The sequence below is a fragment of the Anomalospiza imberbis genome, chromosome 2 (genome assembly GCF_031753505.1).
Source record: "Anomalospiza imberbis isolate Cuckoo-Finch-1a 21T00152 chromosome 2, ASM3175350v1, whole genome shotgun sequence".
In the NCBI taxonomy this organism is placed as follows: domain Eukaryota; kingdom Metazoa; phylum Chordata; class Aves; order Passeriformes; family Viduidae; genus Anomalospiza; species Anomalospiza imberbis.
The window spans coordinates 28,091,964-28,107,545 of record NC_089682.1 but is presented as its reverse complement, the minus strand read 5'-3'; the positions used below and the strand labels follow the sequence as shown (position 1 = coordinate 28,107,545).

Here is a 15,582-nt window from a genome sequence, read left to right as displayed (position 1 = left end):
CAGCTGCTTTTCATACTTTAGCACCTATAACATTAAACCTGCAGGATAGATTGATAGATAAAAGGAAATGTCCAGTATTCAGAGCTTACTGTAGAGCAAGAAATGTGGTATGTTCACAGCTAAAAAAAAAAAAGGGTGTTAGTATTTTGTAAACAAGGTCCCTTGGTAGCCTCATTGCTCTTGCAATAAGACTTCATAGTAAGCTCAGCCAAAGTGGTGTTTCTTTGCTGACTTCACAGGTACATCTGTCCTCAAGGGAGAGTCTGGATGGTCAAGAGCTCAGCCAGTCCTGAGAGAAATACAGAGAGGAAAAGGATGAAATAGTAGTAGCCATTGTGCTTCACACTTTCCTTTACTTCAGTGTGATCTAGAAGTTGTGTGAAAGCCCTTGGCAGTTAAGTTTTTCATTCTGAACTGATTTCCAAGTTTGGTGTGGACAGTTAAAGTCCTACAAAGGCATATGTGATCCACAGGTAGTCTAAACTTGAGCTACTTTTCAAAATGGCATTGCCAAGCTACACTGAATGGATGTCACGGGATCTTCTGTTGCAGTGGTCTAAACTGCAATGGCCGGTCAGGGATCAGACTCAGTTTTAGCCCACAGCTTGGTTTGATTAAGGTCATTGCAGTCTAAACTGCAATGGCCGGTCAGGGATCAGACTCAGTTTTAGCCCACAGCTTGGTTTGATTAAGGTCAAGCATTTATTTAGCCTCAGAGTTCCCCATTTCAATTCTAATATTCCTGTTTTTCTATAATATGTCCAATGTTGTGTTTTATAAGTAGGACTCCAGTTAAGCATTTGGTACTACTTACCATTTCAAAGCTTAATACAAGCACAGGTCAGGCAAAGAAAACAGAATGCAACATTCTGTAATGCAGTGTAATACAGCATATTAGATAAACAAAGAATTTAGTTGCTTTATGAGGACAATCAAATTCAACAGATTAAAAAGTATTGAAAAAGTAAGTGTAACCCTGGCAGTGACAGAGCCTCTAATTTACCTCTCCTGTTCAATAACTGAGTAATCTGTTGTCATATGGAAGTGGCACAATACTAAAATTGCAGCACATTTTCTCTCCATATTGTGCCAGTTGAGATTACTTCTCAGAGTTTTACTGTGTGTACCAGGCATATCTTTACAATCACGTATCTTACTACAAATTGAAGCAACAATTGTTTCAGATTAGATGGATGGAGAAAAACCAAAATGAGTTTTCCTAGACAGAGAATATTTTTCAGCATTTATGTAACCTCCACTAAATAAATATTTTTAATTGAGTTAATCCTTGGTATCCTTGTGAAGCATATGATTATCATCATCCTAGTCTTACAGCAGGAGAAATTTGAGAATTAAAGGTTAGATCAGTGCTCAGACCCTCACGAACTTGCTTGAAAATTCTAATTAAAATCTGTAGAAATTTATTTTATGATTTAATCATAATATCCTTCTTCCTCCAGGGCAAAAAATCTGCTGTACTCAAAGAAATAATCATTGCCACAGTGTGGAAAATACAAATATACAAACATAAATACAAATATAAAACTCTACTGGGCCTGTAATTCATTAGAATAACCCCCTTTTCATTATAAACTGCATCTTTTAATGCAATTCAGAAATCCGACTGTGTCCAAATGAAAATAAATTTGAGGTTCATTGTCTTTTGAAGTAGAAGCTATTACAGAGCTTTGTTCCCCTGATGTTTGGTATAATTACTGCTCTCAAACTAAATGTATTTGTGTCTAGTTTATAAACCTGTATTCCTCAAAAAGCCCTTCTTTTTTGGTAGTTGTCTTTTCCTCAATCTGGGTCACCATAAACAGATCACTTTCTACCCCCATATTGCTAGTGTGACCTAGTTTAGTTATTTTAATAATTTCATGTTCAAAACAAATATTCAGATTATAATTTTGGTATTCATGCTTGGAATTGGGTATTTCATTTGGGAAACATTTTAGGCATTCACTGGATTTTGATAGAGAACCAACACCTCGATGTAGTAGGAGTTATTTCTTGTTTCTGTCTTGTTTGCAGTCTCTGTCTGTCTAACTCTCTTGATTTTTATTATCTTCAGAATCTGAACTGAAAACAAGAACATTGGCTCTACAGTGACCTCTTAAATCCCTTTATCTAAATTAGAATCAGATTTTCAGAAATGGCTGTACAGAAATATACACAAGAGGTCTGCTACGTAAGGAACAACTATTGCATGCTGAGTACTTTATGGATGACCTTGCTTCAGATGTAATGTTCAAACCCTGCAGGGAAAACACTCAAGGCCTTACAACTCACCCAAGGTTTTACAGGACTTCTGTGTTTGCTGGCTTTAGGCCAACAGAAATTCATTAAAAGCAGGATTCAAAGGTCAACCAAAAACTTATATCATTTGTCTTCCTTTTCACCTTCACCACTCTTCACCTCTCTCACAGCAAGCACCAGCTTCAAAACTGAGGAATTTCTATGTGAATTCAAAAACAAAACCTAGGCATGTTTGTCACTTGTTAGTCAATTTCCTAGTAAAACATTTTCTCAGTGTGAAATGCAGCTTCTTCAGTATTAGAGTAGCTGTTCATTTGGCCAATTTTATTTTCAGCAGGAAAAAAAAAGGACATTTCAGCCCAGATCTCCATGCTTAAGCTTCTATACCTTGGTTCTTGTCAAAAGTATCTTCAATGAAAAACACTATCCTTCACCCAGCAGATCAAGTTCTCTTACCAGACTGCATCCCCCATGTGCAGGAGCAGCAGTGGCTCAGTGAGGGGGAGGAAATGCAGTGAAATGTAGCCCAGCCCAGTGATCTAATTTATAGGGGAACAGTCAGAATGAAGTTGAGCTATAGATCCATAAAGACATCTACTGGATATTTTGACAGTCCGGGGTTTTGCCTGGAATTTTTTGATAATTTGTTTTGGTTTTGTTCAATATGAGAAAGAAATTATAGAAGAATTAAAAATTCTGTCAGAACAGAAATTCTGATTTCTCAGCCCAGTGGGTTCTGTTATTGCATTAGTCACATATAAAACCAAATGACTGCTACTAAAACACAGTCACAAACCAACTCGGTAATTTCTAATTCTGCCTTAGGTAAAACCAATACCTAATTGCCTGCAAACCAAGATAAAAGTAAAACCCAGGGAAGACTTGGTCCTCATCCTTTATACCCACCACTTTCTGTACTGTGGTTCTCATTTCTTGATAAAGTATTAAGTGCCCTTGTCCAGCAGTAGAATGCTCATCTGGCAATTAAAAGGTTCTTCTAGCATTTCCATATCAGAGACCTTCCTGTATCTCATTCATAGCAATTAATGGAAATATAATTTTGGGCAACAGAAGCAACAGGGCAGGTAGTCAGGAAATCTGGGGGAGAAGGAGGCTTATAAAAACCTATGTTTTAGCCAGAGGTAGAATTAATTAGTGCCAAGGAAGAAGAATCAGTAGGTAAAATGCCCAAGAGCTGCTGAAGTTTCTCTTCACACTTTGAATTTCCTTGTGCAGTGTTCTGGGTCTCAGCCTTAATGAAACTCTGTAAGGAACATCTGGAAGATTTACTTTCCCTAAACGTGTTACATAGACAAAGACAGGTCGTTCATAACCTACTCCCCCAAAAAGAAAACCACCTGATCACAAACAACTCCCCCAACACAATAACATCACATTTCTACAAATATTTAATAATGTACTATATTCATAGCAAGATTGGGGCAGGAATATACCAGCATAAACCCATCACAGTCAGCTGCAGTCTTCATTTTAATCCCTTTGGGCTGATCTAGAGTCCATGGCTGAAGAATTGAAAATACAGGAAAAAACTGGGTCAGCAGAACAGCATATTGATGCTAACTAAACAAGCACATAGATTTTTCAAGTGTCAAAATACTTCCCATTGTTATGCTTTGAACTTTCAGAAAAATGTGAGTTATTTTAAAATGATCTGGGAATCATTCATCCCATATTATGGTAGTAATAGACCCTTCATTTCTCCTTACAAAGTAGAATGTTACTGTAGGGACTGGTAAATTTGCTGCTGCTTCTGTTAGTCAGGTTCCATCAATCATGCTGCAAAACCCTAAACAATTCTAACTTATGAAATGGGAATAGGAAACAGAGGGAGGATCCATTTTTTTGCTATTCACTGAAGTTCCTCATCTTGCTTTAGGAAACTCTTCTTAAGTTTCTTTTAGGTAGGAGGAATTCACATGATACTTGTATTGTATACTGTATGGGGTTTAGTTACTCTGTTTAAGGTCAGGGAAGAGCATTTATGAGAAAAATATGACAACTGGTCTGTTTTTCCTGCAGTGATAAACCCACTGAAAACAACCATGTGCTGTCTTAAAACAGTGTGCATTGAAGACACAGTAGTATTGTTAATATTTGCTTTCATGTGCATAATCAATCCCTTTGAAGTTCAGCAGCCATGCTGATTACACTTAAGTATGGGCAAAGAAAAGTTTCTCCCTGTTTCCTCTGACAAAAGAACTATCCCCACTTTATGATCCCTTCAGCTTTGATCTCTCACTTTGTTAACTTTATATGAGAGGACATGTTTCATGGGGACTTACCTGAAAGGAATATTTAAAAATAATTATCTGAATAGCATGTTATAACCATGAAAATAAGGTAATATTTCTCAGACATGGTATGTGCTCTGTTGTTTCTGCCTTTCTTACTCTTCTACCATGGAACAACTTTGTTAATATTAGTTTGGTAACAGCTTACACATTTTCTTCTTATCTCTACTTCTTGGGATGCTACAACTACTCATTAAAATGCCGAATGTCCTGACAGCTACATTCAGCCCCATGCATTTGTAAAGTCCAAATTAGATCCATCAGATAGCTTATAATTTCATTTCTATAGACAAAAGTAAGCACTGGAAATAACCGAAAAACAACCCAACACTTCCAAAGAAGAATATTGCTAGGGGAGAAAAGTAATGGTGCTTGATCCATTTGGAAGCATCAGCTAAGACTCCCTACTATCCCTTTTACTGAAAACGCAGGCTCAGAAACAGGTCCAGAACCAAACCTTCCCCACTTTCCCTTTCTGGTCATCTGTCTTCTTCATGCTCAGGATACAGCACTTTATAGAAACCTCCTGGCTCATGCGCCTCATGGCAGTAGGGCTGGGTCTAGGGGTAGACCTGTGGCACTTTTAGCTCGCCCAAGACACATGTTCATGTTTCTTGCCTTAATTTGCCAAAAATTTTTCATTTGGCAAATGAAAAATTGACATTTTGCTTGTCTTAGTCCAAAGTGTAAACACTTTAGATTGAGAATACTGCCTAGTTTACAGAACATCAGCCAACTCACAAGTCATGAACTCTAACTTCTTGAGGCACGTTCACATTGTGCTTCCTACAACTGCTATCACTAAACAATACTTTAAGGTAAAACAAAGGCTTCTAGATTTATGCAGAATTGCCCAAACCTCTTTCATTAGCAACACTCCCACCCCACCACCCCGAGGGCCTCACTTCCACAGGAGACATATTTGCTGCATGTGGTAGCAGCAGTGCAGGATGCAGCCAGTACAACCTCTCCATCAGTGCTCCAGAAATGAGAGTGGAAAACAATTACTGTTTAGAAGGTGGGGCAGTAAAATATTTTAATCAGGCAGCTCAGTTGCAACTGAGACAACTGTCTGGGAGCAAGGTAATTAACAGCAGCTGACATAGCCTGGAGTCAGCACTGGCAGTAGTTTTCCCCTCTGGCTGCTTCCATAAAATCAAGGTACCTGTGATGCCTATTGCCTGCCTTCCATAACCCTCGGGGTTCTGGAGTCCTCTCACAAGCTTATAAGGAATTGTTGCTGCAGTAATTATCCCCTACCTGTCAGCATCTTGGAACCAAGGGGAAATTTGATTTATCTATGTGCAGAAACAGGTCACCAGAGGAAATTAATTGTCTTATTTCAGTTATCATACAGATGACTATAAGCACAGGGGGAAGGTGGTTCAGAGTGTAGCAGTGTAACCCCATTAGTCTTTTCTCATTTAAATTTGTGGGATTCATCTGTTTGCAAAGAAGCTGAACTCCAGCAGAAGTGTGTTGTTAGCTCTACAGTTCTATAGTTCTTCATTTTAAGATCACATCCCAGCACACTAAACCTGACAGCAGCAATATGAGCACCTACAGAAGAGCTGGATTTCTTTCAGATGTACAGAAAAAAATATAAGAAAACAAAATTCCAAACCCAAGTAAGTGACTATTAGGAAAAAGCAACAGTCCTGCCCATCTGTTATGGTACATCTTCTAGCTGTTTTTTTCTGTTTTCTTGATGTCTTTTATAATTCCTTGTCTCTCCCCCTTCCTTTTACTGGACCTTGTTCTTTACTTTAATAATTTTGAAGAATCCAGCAATCACACCAGCAATAATTCCCCCTGTGATCTGTCACAACCTTCTTGTGCTGTCAGTCCTCTGGTGGCTATTCTGCTTCCAGTTTAAAAAACACCCCTATATTTCTGCATTATAGTTACTTTTCAGTCAACTTAATATAATCAGTTAATATTTTCAACAAACTAAATAAGCATTTACATAGCTTATTTTTAGGAAAAAGAAATAACAGGGCATGCACTTCTTACTTGCCTTGGTTATCAAGGCATGAAGCTTTGGGGTCAGACTATACTTCCATAAGAGTTCTGCCATTTCTTTGAAGTGCATTCTCTGGAGTAACTTACTGTGTAAGAAAGTACAATCTAAAAAACAAGGAAGGATACCTATATGGAGTATACATTGTAAAGTTTTGGGGTGCAGCAGATAAATCCATGCTATTCTGATGAAGCAATCAAATTTGTCACCCTGGAAAGATCAAGATATCAGGAAAGCTAGAACAGAAGTCCAAACAAACCACAAATGTTAGTGCTCTGTTCACATTAGTTGATTCAATCCCACAGTAAGATTCTGTTTAAGCACTGCTGCAGGTGCAGTTATCTGCAGAAGATGGTGGATGTGATTATAATAAAAGACTGACTCCTCCATTGCTTGTCTAGCTGTTCTTATCACAGTACCACAGAATAGTTTGGGTTGGAAGGTCACTTTTAAAGCTCATCTAGTCCTATCCCCCTGCAATGATCAGGACCTTCTTCAACTCAGACTGGTTGTTCAAAGTCCCATCCAATCTGACCTTGAATATTTCCAGGGATGGGGCAACTACCACCTCTCTGGACAGCATGTTCCAGTGTTCCACTGTGCTCATCATAAAAAATTTCTTTCCTATATCTACTCAAAAATCTACACTATTTTAGATTAAAACAATTACTCCTTGACCTGCTGCTACAGGCCCTACTAAAAAGCCTGTCCCTTGTCTCTTGTAAGTCTACTTTAAATACTGAATGGCCACAATAAGGTCTCCCCAGAGCCTTCTCCAGGCTGAACAACCCTAACTGTCTCAGCCTTTCCTCATAAAAGAGGTGCTCAAGACCTCTGACATCTTTGTGGGCCTCCTCTCCAACAAGTCCATGTCCTTCTTATGCTGGAGGTCCCAGGTCTGGATGCAGTACTCTAGCTGGGGTCTCACCAGAGCAGAGGAAAGGGGGAAAATCACTTCAACAAGGTCATGCTGCAGTTAAGATAGCAAGCTGAATTAAAAATCCTGAGATATGTCTTTCAGCCAGATCACAACAGCAGATACAGACCAAAATGCCTGTATGAAGTGTCATCTCTCGATAGAACTATGCCCCTAAGAACTACTCAAGTGAAACACAGTTGGCTTCTATGAGTAAAACAATAAAAGGTACCTCTGACAAAGGCATGTTGTTCAAAAAAGGACAGTGCAATTTTGGGAATAGACCTGAAAATGAGTTGCCTCCAAGGCTCCCTGAGATACTATCAGATACTATCACACCTCCCTGCTGAAGAATAGTGTGTAAGCAAGATATCCTCTGTACCCCACATAATACAATTCATGGATTTATACCTTGTACTGAGGCACAGTTTGAATGCAGTGAGACAAGAATGTCCTCTCTGATGTCACAGAGAGTGAAGATGACTGAGCATTTAATAGACAGGAACACAATCATATTTTCTTGTTAGTCTTTTAAATAAAAAAAGCAAAGTTGCTGGATTTAAAAGGCATCAATTAGTTTCTTCATGTGTAGGTACCAGCATTCAGCTTATTCTCTAGAGTATCTCACTGATGTGAGTTTTCTGGGAGGTGTTACTTGCATATCATGACAGTAACTAGCCCCTCAGCACTGGCTGTCAGGATGTTCTGTAATACACAGGATGAGCTGCATGATTACTTATCTGCCAGGAGTGTACACGATGGCAATCCAACTTTTATCATTCCACTAATGTGTAACCAACTGTCTTGTTGGCATGGACTCAAGATGAGTCCCTGGGATGAAAATACTGATTAGCACCTCCACTGGCACAACTCAGGCACCTGTGTAGTTCAAGTACTACCAAAAAGCAGCAGTATGCCCCACATTTAGTGGATGTAAGCAGGCTTGTTGTGGTTGAATTATACAGTACTTTTCACAGATTGAAGGGCAAGTTACATTTTCCCTTTGGTAAGCTGTTTTTCATTTTAATTAATAATTTATTAAAAAAGCTTCTCCCTTAGACATAACACTGTTTTTCTCCCTTAAACACAACAATGGATTCCTTGACTGGGTAGCACATTTAGGTGAAGTCTATCAGCATTTCAAGTACATCACCAAGTCATCAGAGTATGACCTCCATACCTGACAATCGACGACCTCCTTGCTTGACAATCACCAGAAATTTACTGCTCAGAAACTGACTGAGCAGTATGGTGAATACATTCTCCCAGGGAATCCTAGCACATCTGCTCGGGTACACATGTTCACTTTAGAATAAAACTGGCTTTACAATATTTGCCTCTTTTCTGTAGTTTACTGTGATACCTCCTTGTCAGATTAACTGTCCATTTCCATTTGAGATTTCATTGAAATTGTGGGCAGAACTGACACGCACCTTCCCTCTTTTGTTGCACCTGTATTTCAGTGTCATGCATTTAAAGCAATATGAAAAGACCAGCACTCCTAAACATGAAAACAAATGTTTTATTTACAGGAAAAAATCTGTACACTGTGTATACATAAAAATATACAAAATCATAATAGAAAATATAAAAAGTGTTAAAATGTATACAAACACTGCTTAAAAATGTGACTCCTGTAAAATCTTAAGGTTTGTTATTAGAGTACACATTCATTTAAAAAAATCATCATACAAAATAATTCTCAAAGCTATTAAAAAAGTACACAGTCTATATTTGAATAGTTCAATGATTACATATTTTAAGAGTGATGAGATGATATGAAAAAAGTAAGGCTTTTACACACAACTCTTATTTCAAGAACAAAATTCTGAATCTGATTGTTAAGCCAGAGAGAAGACATCTGCACTGTCAAAATTCATTAAGTGATTCATGTACCCCTGGCATGGGTTACATTAATTTCAAACAGTTAAATCAGGTATCCTCTTTCTATGTGAGAGGACAGATGCTGGGAAAAATTAAAATACTTTTAACAGCAGGCTTTTCTGAATTACCTACTTCAAAGCAGGATTTCATTTAAATATGCATAAACTTTAGAAAGCATGAAGGGAAAAATAGTAACCATTTATTGTTGCAGTCAATGCATTTAATACTTCTTTCATAGTACATCTGTGTCACTGTCCAAATGGCATTTTCCATACTTAAAAACTTCTGAAGAAAAAAGAAATTAAAGACCCCACTAGGGATTGCTCCACATGTTTTTTGAACTCCTGTTTAATTCAATCAGTCTCTAAAATGACTGCGCTCAGTCTGTGCAACAAGTGAGTGTAGACACTTGTCTTCATTAAAAAAAAAAAAAAACAAAAAGAAAAACAACTCTTTTGGCTTTTCTGACTTTGGCAAGAGATCTACAGCAACAAGTTCAGAATTCAGAAGTCTTCACCAAAGAAAATGTCTTTACCAAAGATAAGCAATGCTTAAATTAAATTTGTACAGAGAGAGTGTATATTAAGAATGTTTATGTCACCCCTCTCTCTCTCCAAAGGTACATCATGTTACTTGCACTGAATTTACCAGAGTTTCTACAGCATAAAACTGCACAACAAGGTAAAAAACATGTAATAGTTCAATCCAATGAAGGACTGAGCTATGAGTTTATGCTGAGGTAACCTTTAGAACTATAGAGAAATGGAACAAAACAATGTTTTTTTCCTAAGTAAAAAGATTTTGGCTCAAAATGAGGCAAAATATATTGTAATTTTTTCTTTATTAAACAAAAGAATACCTTGATTTAACCATCCAAAACTGAATGCATAAAATAATAGAGCACCACAAGTCAGAAAAGTTACAGAATTCACAGTGGGGAAAGAAGAGCATAATTGAATTCAGCATAAACTCAGTGCATTTCCTTAAACTGCTGCTGTGTTTCTGGTTTGTTCCAGTTAAAGTTAACTGTTGTCCACAGCACCAGGGCACAGAAATGAGGCTTGATAGTGTTTGAAGGCAACTTGTTCCTACTTGTCAGTAAAAGTCCATAAATTTAAAGCCTACAAGTGTAAAGGGAGCTCAGGGGCCCAATAGCAGAGGCAATTGCTTGGCTGATGATGCACCTTGATATGCACCAGGTTTGTGCAAACCTCTCTTGTCTAGGTGATGTCCCACTCTATTAGTGTGTGACAGTCACATGGGAGAGCTATGAAGCCATGCCTGTATCTTTTCCCCAAAAAGTCCCATGATCTTGGTGAAAAAATACACTTCCTTTCACATTGCTGCATTTAACATGCATCTAAAACCAGCACTCTCACCCATTATTTTTAGAAGAGCTGTGGTTCAGTGTTATTACACATTGACTGTTTTAAATTTACTGAATGTGGTTCTTTGCAAACATTTCTCTGCCCTCACAAGGGATGGGGAAATGCCCAGTAATTCAAAAACACTTGGAGGGCTCTTATAAAAGCTAGAATGCCAATGCCACAGAGAGTAAGAAGTGGTGAGAGGAGCAGCTCTGCAGGTCCTCTATGTTTCTCCTTTATTTCTGCCCCTTCCCCCCTTGCAGCAAGTGGAGGGGAGCCCTCAATTAGCAGATCAAGCATACTTGCACATGTGCCAGAAACTGGAGGAGGACAAGACAAGGTAGGAGAGAAAATGCTCTTTAAACAACCACAATGTGTTTGAGCAGGCAGACCAGTAAAAATCACAGTGGAAACCAGTTAGAAAGCCACTCCAGGCTCATTTTTAAAGGTGGCATCACAGGTTGGTCTCCTCCTCTGTGAGCAAATGTTTGCAGCACAGCTCTGCAGCATCTTCTGAGGTGATGGTGCTACAACAACCGCATTTGCACTTATGGAAGGAGGTCTGACTACCATATAAAGAAGGATATGGCAAAGAAAAAAAAATTTGGCAAGGGCTTGAGTGTGCAGTCCAGTAAATTAAAAATATATTCTGTAACTATTTGCAAAGCAGTAATAAATACTCAAACCTGGTTCTGCATTGGTATATAAATGATGTACTAAGTAGGCATGCTTAGCACTTGTTACATGAAACGTTATAATTTGCCTTGTTCTGTATAAGCAACACCTGTGTTGATTATTCTGAAAAAAATATTGAGAGAATAAATAATACTACATAATCCTGCTGTGGGTGGTTGAGCAATGCAGTTATTTTTCTTCTTCGTGAAAACTGAAGTTAAAAGTTAGTGGTTGCCAGTCAAAGTGATTTTTTTTTTCTTTTTGGAACTCTAGAAGTTCCTGCTTATTGAAAAGTAGCATATTCACTAGTCTTAGAAAGCTAAACTCCCTTCCTTTACAGTTATGTCATAGCTAACCCAGGGTACAGCAGAGAGGGACATATTTGATTGCACTGTTCAGACTGTTTATGTTTTCCAAACAGGGTACCAAACATATGGAAAAATATATTAGTTCTGTGTAGGCTATTTATCTTCCATGCATTTAAATAAGAATGTTATTAACTTCAAGAATAAAAGTTGCCACCACACATAACATTAAAAAGAAATTGGTATGTACTATATCCAGAGTCCAAGCCTAGTATGAGTAAAACTTATTAATTTTGATATGTACCAAAATGCCTTATGGACATAACTATCCATACAACACAGAAGTACAGTTATTAGATCATCAACACATGATTTATGTCAACAAGAAGAATCTTAAGATCATCATAAAGCCCAAAAAGAAGGCTAAGTCCTATGTTAGACATTTATTCTTCATTTGAGGAAGGAAAATAATCCTTCGAAAAGATCCTTCCAATACTGCTTCTCAAAGAGCTGAGCAAGAGAAAAAGGATTTTGTGATTATCCTTACTTAGAATTGAAGGTGAAATAGTCATTAATGTTGTTTACTTTTCTTTGTCTTTCTGGCAAAAAGCCTTTTACTTAAGTCAAAACACAAAAACCACTTTCCATCACAACCAGTCAGCTATTCTTTTCATTGCCCATTTGAGCTGTCTGCTTTTTTTACTGGAGGGACATGAGTAGGATATAGCTGTGCTTTTGTGCACACATATTCCTGCTGAACTTACTCTAAAAGCAAATCTACAGTCAGGTGGGAAAAAAACAAACCAAACCAAAAAACTGAGAAAAACACTCCAGACCATTAACTTTTAGAATTGCCTTAAAGAATATTGTCCTTGTGTGTTATGAATGAAAATATCAAACCATCTCCATATGCAATCTGCTGTCAGGTTTTTTTTTTGCAGGCATTACAGCTTTTCTGGGTTATAGTCTTTCAAGCATTAAGCAAAAAATGCTGATATCATCTTCTTTTGTCAGAAAACTTCTTTCTGAACAGCAAGAACTTGTGAACAAGTGACTTTGATTCAGATACCAATGAAGCAGCTAAAAAAATGTCTGTACTTCTGAATGCTATCTTTGTTGACAAGTGGTAAGCCCCTCTATGCTTGCTTTTCAGTGTAATGGGTGAATGCTGCACAGCCTCCCTTGGCTTTCTCTGGATCTTTTGTATCTGTGCAGACTGGGGGAAGGCACCATTTCCATCTCACACCTTCCTGATAGTCCTTTCAGGGAGAGTTTTTCTTCCTAATTGGGTTACAAATATATTCTTTTTTTCTCTAAAGAAATGGTTTCTCTCTTCCTTATTCAGTCAGTGTGAGCATGGGAGACTGGCAGCCAAAAACACATCCAGTAGTTTAACTGGTTTAGCTGTGTATAGCCATCTCCAATTGCACACACTTCAGGGTTACCCTAAGCCCCTGTTCAGCTGGAGGCCTGGAACTGAGCCTGTGTAGGAACAGGCATTAAAGTCTGCTCTAGTGAATGACTGCACAGCGTGGAGTAGCAATTATTTCATTCTGGGAGACTATGAAAATCCCATGGAGCCATGGGAAATGCTGCATTGTTCAACGGCCGCCCTGTACATACATGAACAATAGAGGCTGTTTCACAATGCCAGGTTTGACAATTAAATAAATTCATTTAAAAAAACTTACAGTCTAGCATATGTGGCATGAGACCACTGACAAATTCTGACAGTCACACCAACAACGATACATTATATTTCTGCCTAAGTATGACCTTTGTACCTTCATGAGCTAAGCCTTTGCTTTTTTTCTGTAACTATTTGCCAAGCAATAATAAATACTCAGGCTCAGAAAAGAAATATTTCTCATGCCTGCTACTTAATTACAATTTATAGACTCAAGATTAGATTGGTCTAAGATATATTTTTTCAAGTATTCTTTTCTTGTTTATAGTACGACAGTAGTACCTTATTGCACATTGTTTCTGAAAGACTTACTTTTACAAGTGAGGGAAATTATTTCGTTTGGGGCACTTGACAGCTTTGAACCCTGGCAAAATGACTTTCCCCTTCCGATACAGATCATCCTGCAAACCTTTGTTCATCCTCTGCACCAGGAGCTTCTCGTAGAGCAGTGGATGGTAGGCCCCTAAGGTGCAAGCTGCATCGTAGTAGAGTTCATGGTAGTGACACAGGTCGGTCTGTCGCACTGAAGGGATGTACTCGTATACGTGCACTTCATTACACATGGACATCATGATGAGGATACCTGCAACAAGAAGTGAAAACAAAAGTCAACACCAGCTTTCACTTTTCTCGCAGAAATTTCCCTGCAGTTATTCAATCTACTTTTTTCTTTCCTTCTTTTCTTTGCTGTCACACATCTTAAGTATGCTGTAAAATCATTAAGTAAAGCAATCGTTCCTTTTATTTGAGCAGCTTTCATTTGTCCCTGACACATAAAGACTGTGATCCTTGTAGAGTCAACAGGGTAGGATAACAGTCATAAAGAAAGAGTGAAAAGCCTGCATATCACCATCAGCCTCCTGAGTGGGAAGACTGCTCTTTAACACCTCCCCCCATTTACTCTATCGACTGTCCACAAAATGTTCCCCACAAGAATCTGTGAAATATCTCCACCTTATTGCAATGTTGGTCTCTCTTAGTCTGAAATTTAACCAATTCCACTTTTCCCATCCACTTGCTTCTCTCTAAGCAGCAAGACTTAGCCAAACACATGCAGAAGGGCATATAAAGAAACATCACCCATGTAGTGGTGGCACAGAAGCCCACAGCTTCAGACAATTCTGTGAAGTCTCATGGAGAGACACCAAAGATGAATTCCTACTTAAAGCAGTGCTGTCATGAGGAAAAACACCTCACCACCTACTTGCTCAGCAAGCAGAAATCTACAAAATACCAACCCATTCTTTTCTGCCACGTGCCAATTGTACACTATCATCAGCACCATCAAGGTCTTCATGGCCTTGAAACAAGAGAAATATTGCTGTTGCAGCTGCACATTTTCAGATGGACTAATACCAGATAATGATCAACATTGCCTAAACTACAATACTTTCACATCAATCACAGCTCCTGGAAGCCTTTTCTGTTTCACAAAACAATGCAAAAGGAAAGTGACATGAAGTAAGTTTTGGACACCATTTATTTTTTTTAAGATTTCCCGTAAAAAATAAATTTGTGTAGAAAATGTATTGAGGCACTTGTAGCACTACTGGTATCCTTATCTGTGGAATAAGACTGTCAGCTCTCAGGGGAGGTGGCTGTATAACTCTGCTCACTTGGCACTTACAGATGAGAACTGATGTAACTGTTGTTGGGGGTTTTTTTTCTGCACAACAGCTTTGGCATCATTAAAGGTGTTTTGGGTAGATCTCAGAAGTGAAATGAATTAACATAAAATTATTTTGGTTTCTTAATTAAGCAAAGCCATTTTCTGAAGTTTACTTTACAGTTTGGGATGCAGGGATTTCAATGGCTTGCTAATGAAAAGAACCCTATGTTCTCCCTGCTGTGTATCATTAGATTATCAAAATGACTTTTCCCTGCCTGATGTGTGAAGTAACTGAAAACCAATTACTTCTGTGATTAAATCTTTTATCATAAATTAAAGGTTCTGAAAATATTTTATAATTGTTCTACAGCTTTACACACTACAGGATCTGTAGTGTTAGAAAAGCTAAACATATCAATTCTGAAGTTCTCAAATTTGAGTGAACCTTAGTCTTAAGCAGCAAGAAACACATATTCACTGTGAAAAAATATTTAATCCCTATTTGAAAAAAAAGTACAATCTTAATAAAGCAAGTTTCCTTGCATTGA

The 15,582-nt window shown here is 38.0% G+C and overlaps 2 protein-coding genes and 1 long non-coding RNA gene across 8 annotated transcripts in view; 1 reads left to right on the top strand and 2 right to left on the bottom strand.

Annotated features, from left to right (window-relative positions):
* LOC137468489 (pinopsin-like) overlaps positions 1-15,582 on the top strand; it is a 76,045-nt gene that overhangs the window by 60,055 nt on the left and 408 nt on the right. The window lies entirely within an intron of this gene.
* On the bottom strand, positions 3,651-7,946 carry LOC137468490 (uncharacterized). Its single transcript, XR_010995967.1, has 2 exons — positions 7,839-7,946; positions 3,651-3,782 (listed from the first exon to the last, which is right to left on the bottom strand). It is a non-coding gene; the product is annotated as an uncharacterized lncRNA (long non-coding RNA).
* The window catches only part of ST6GAL2 (ST6 beta-galactoside alpha-2,6-sialyltransferase 2), a 172,017-nt gene continuing 167,840 nt past the window's right edge, over positions 11,406-15,582 (bottom strand). For all 6 annotated transcript variants that reach the window (XM_068180283.1, XM_068180279.1, XM_068180285.1 and 3 more), the window contains one exon: positions 11,406-14,008. In XM_068180283.1, the coding sequence (XP_068036384.1) occupies positions 13,740-14,008 (269 nt within the window). In that variant the 3' untranslated portion in view covers positions 11,406-13,739. The remainder of the gene's footprint in view (positions 14,009-15,582) is intronic.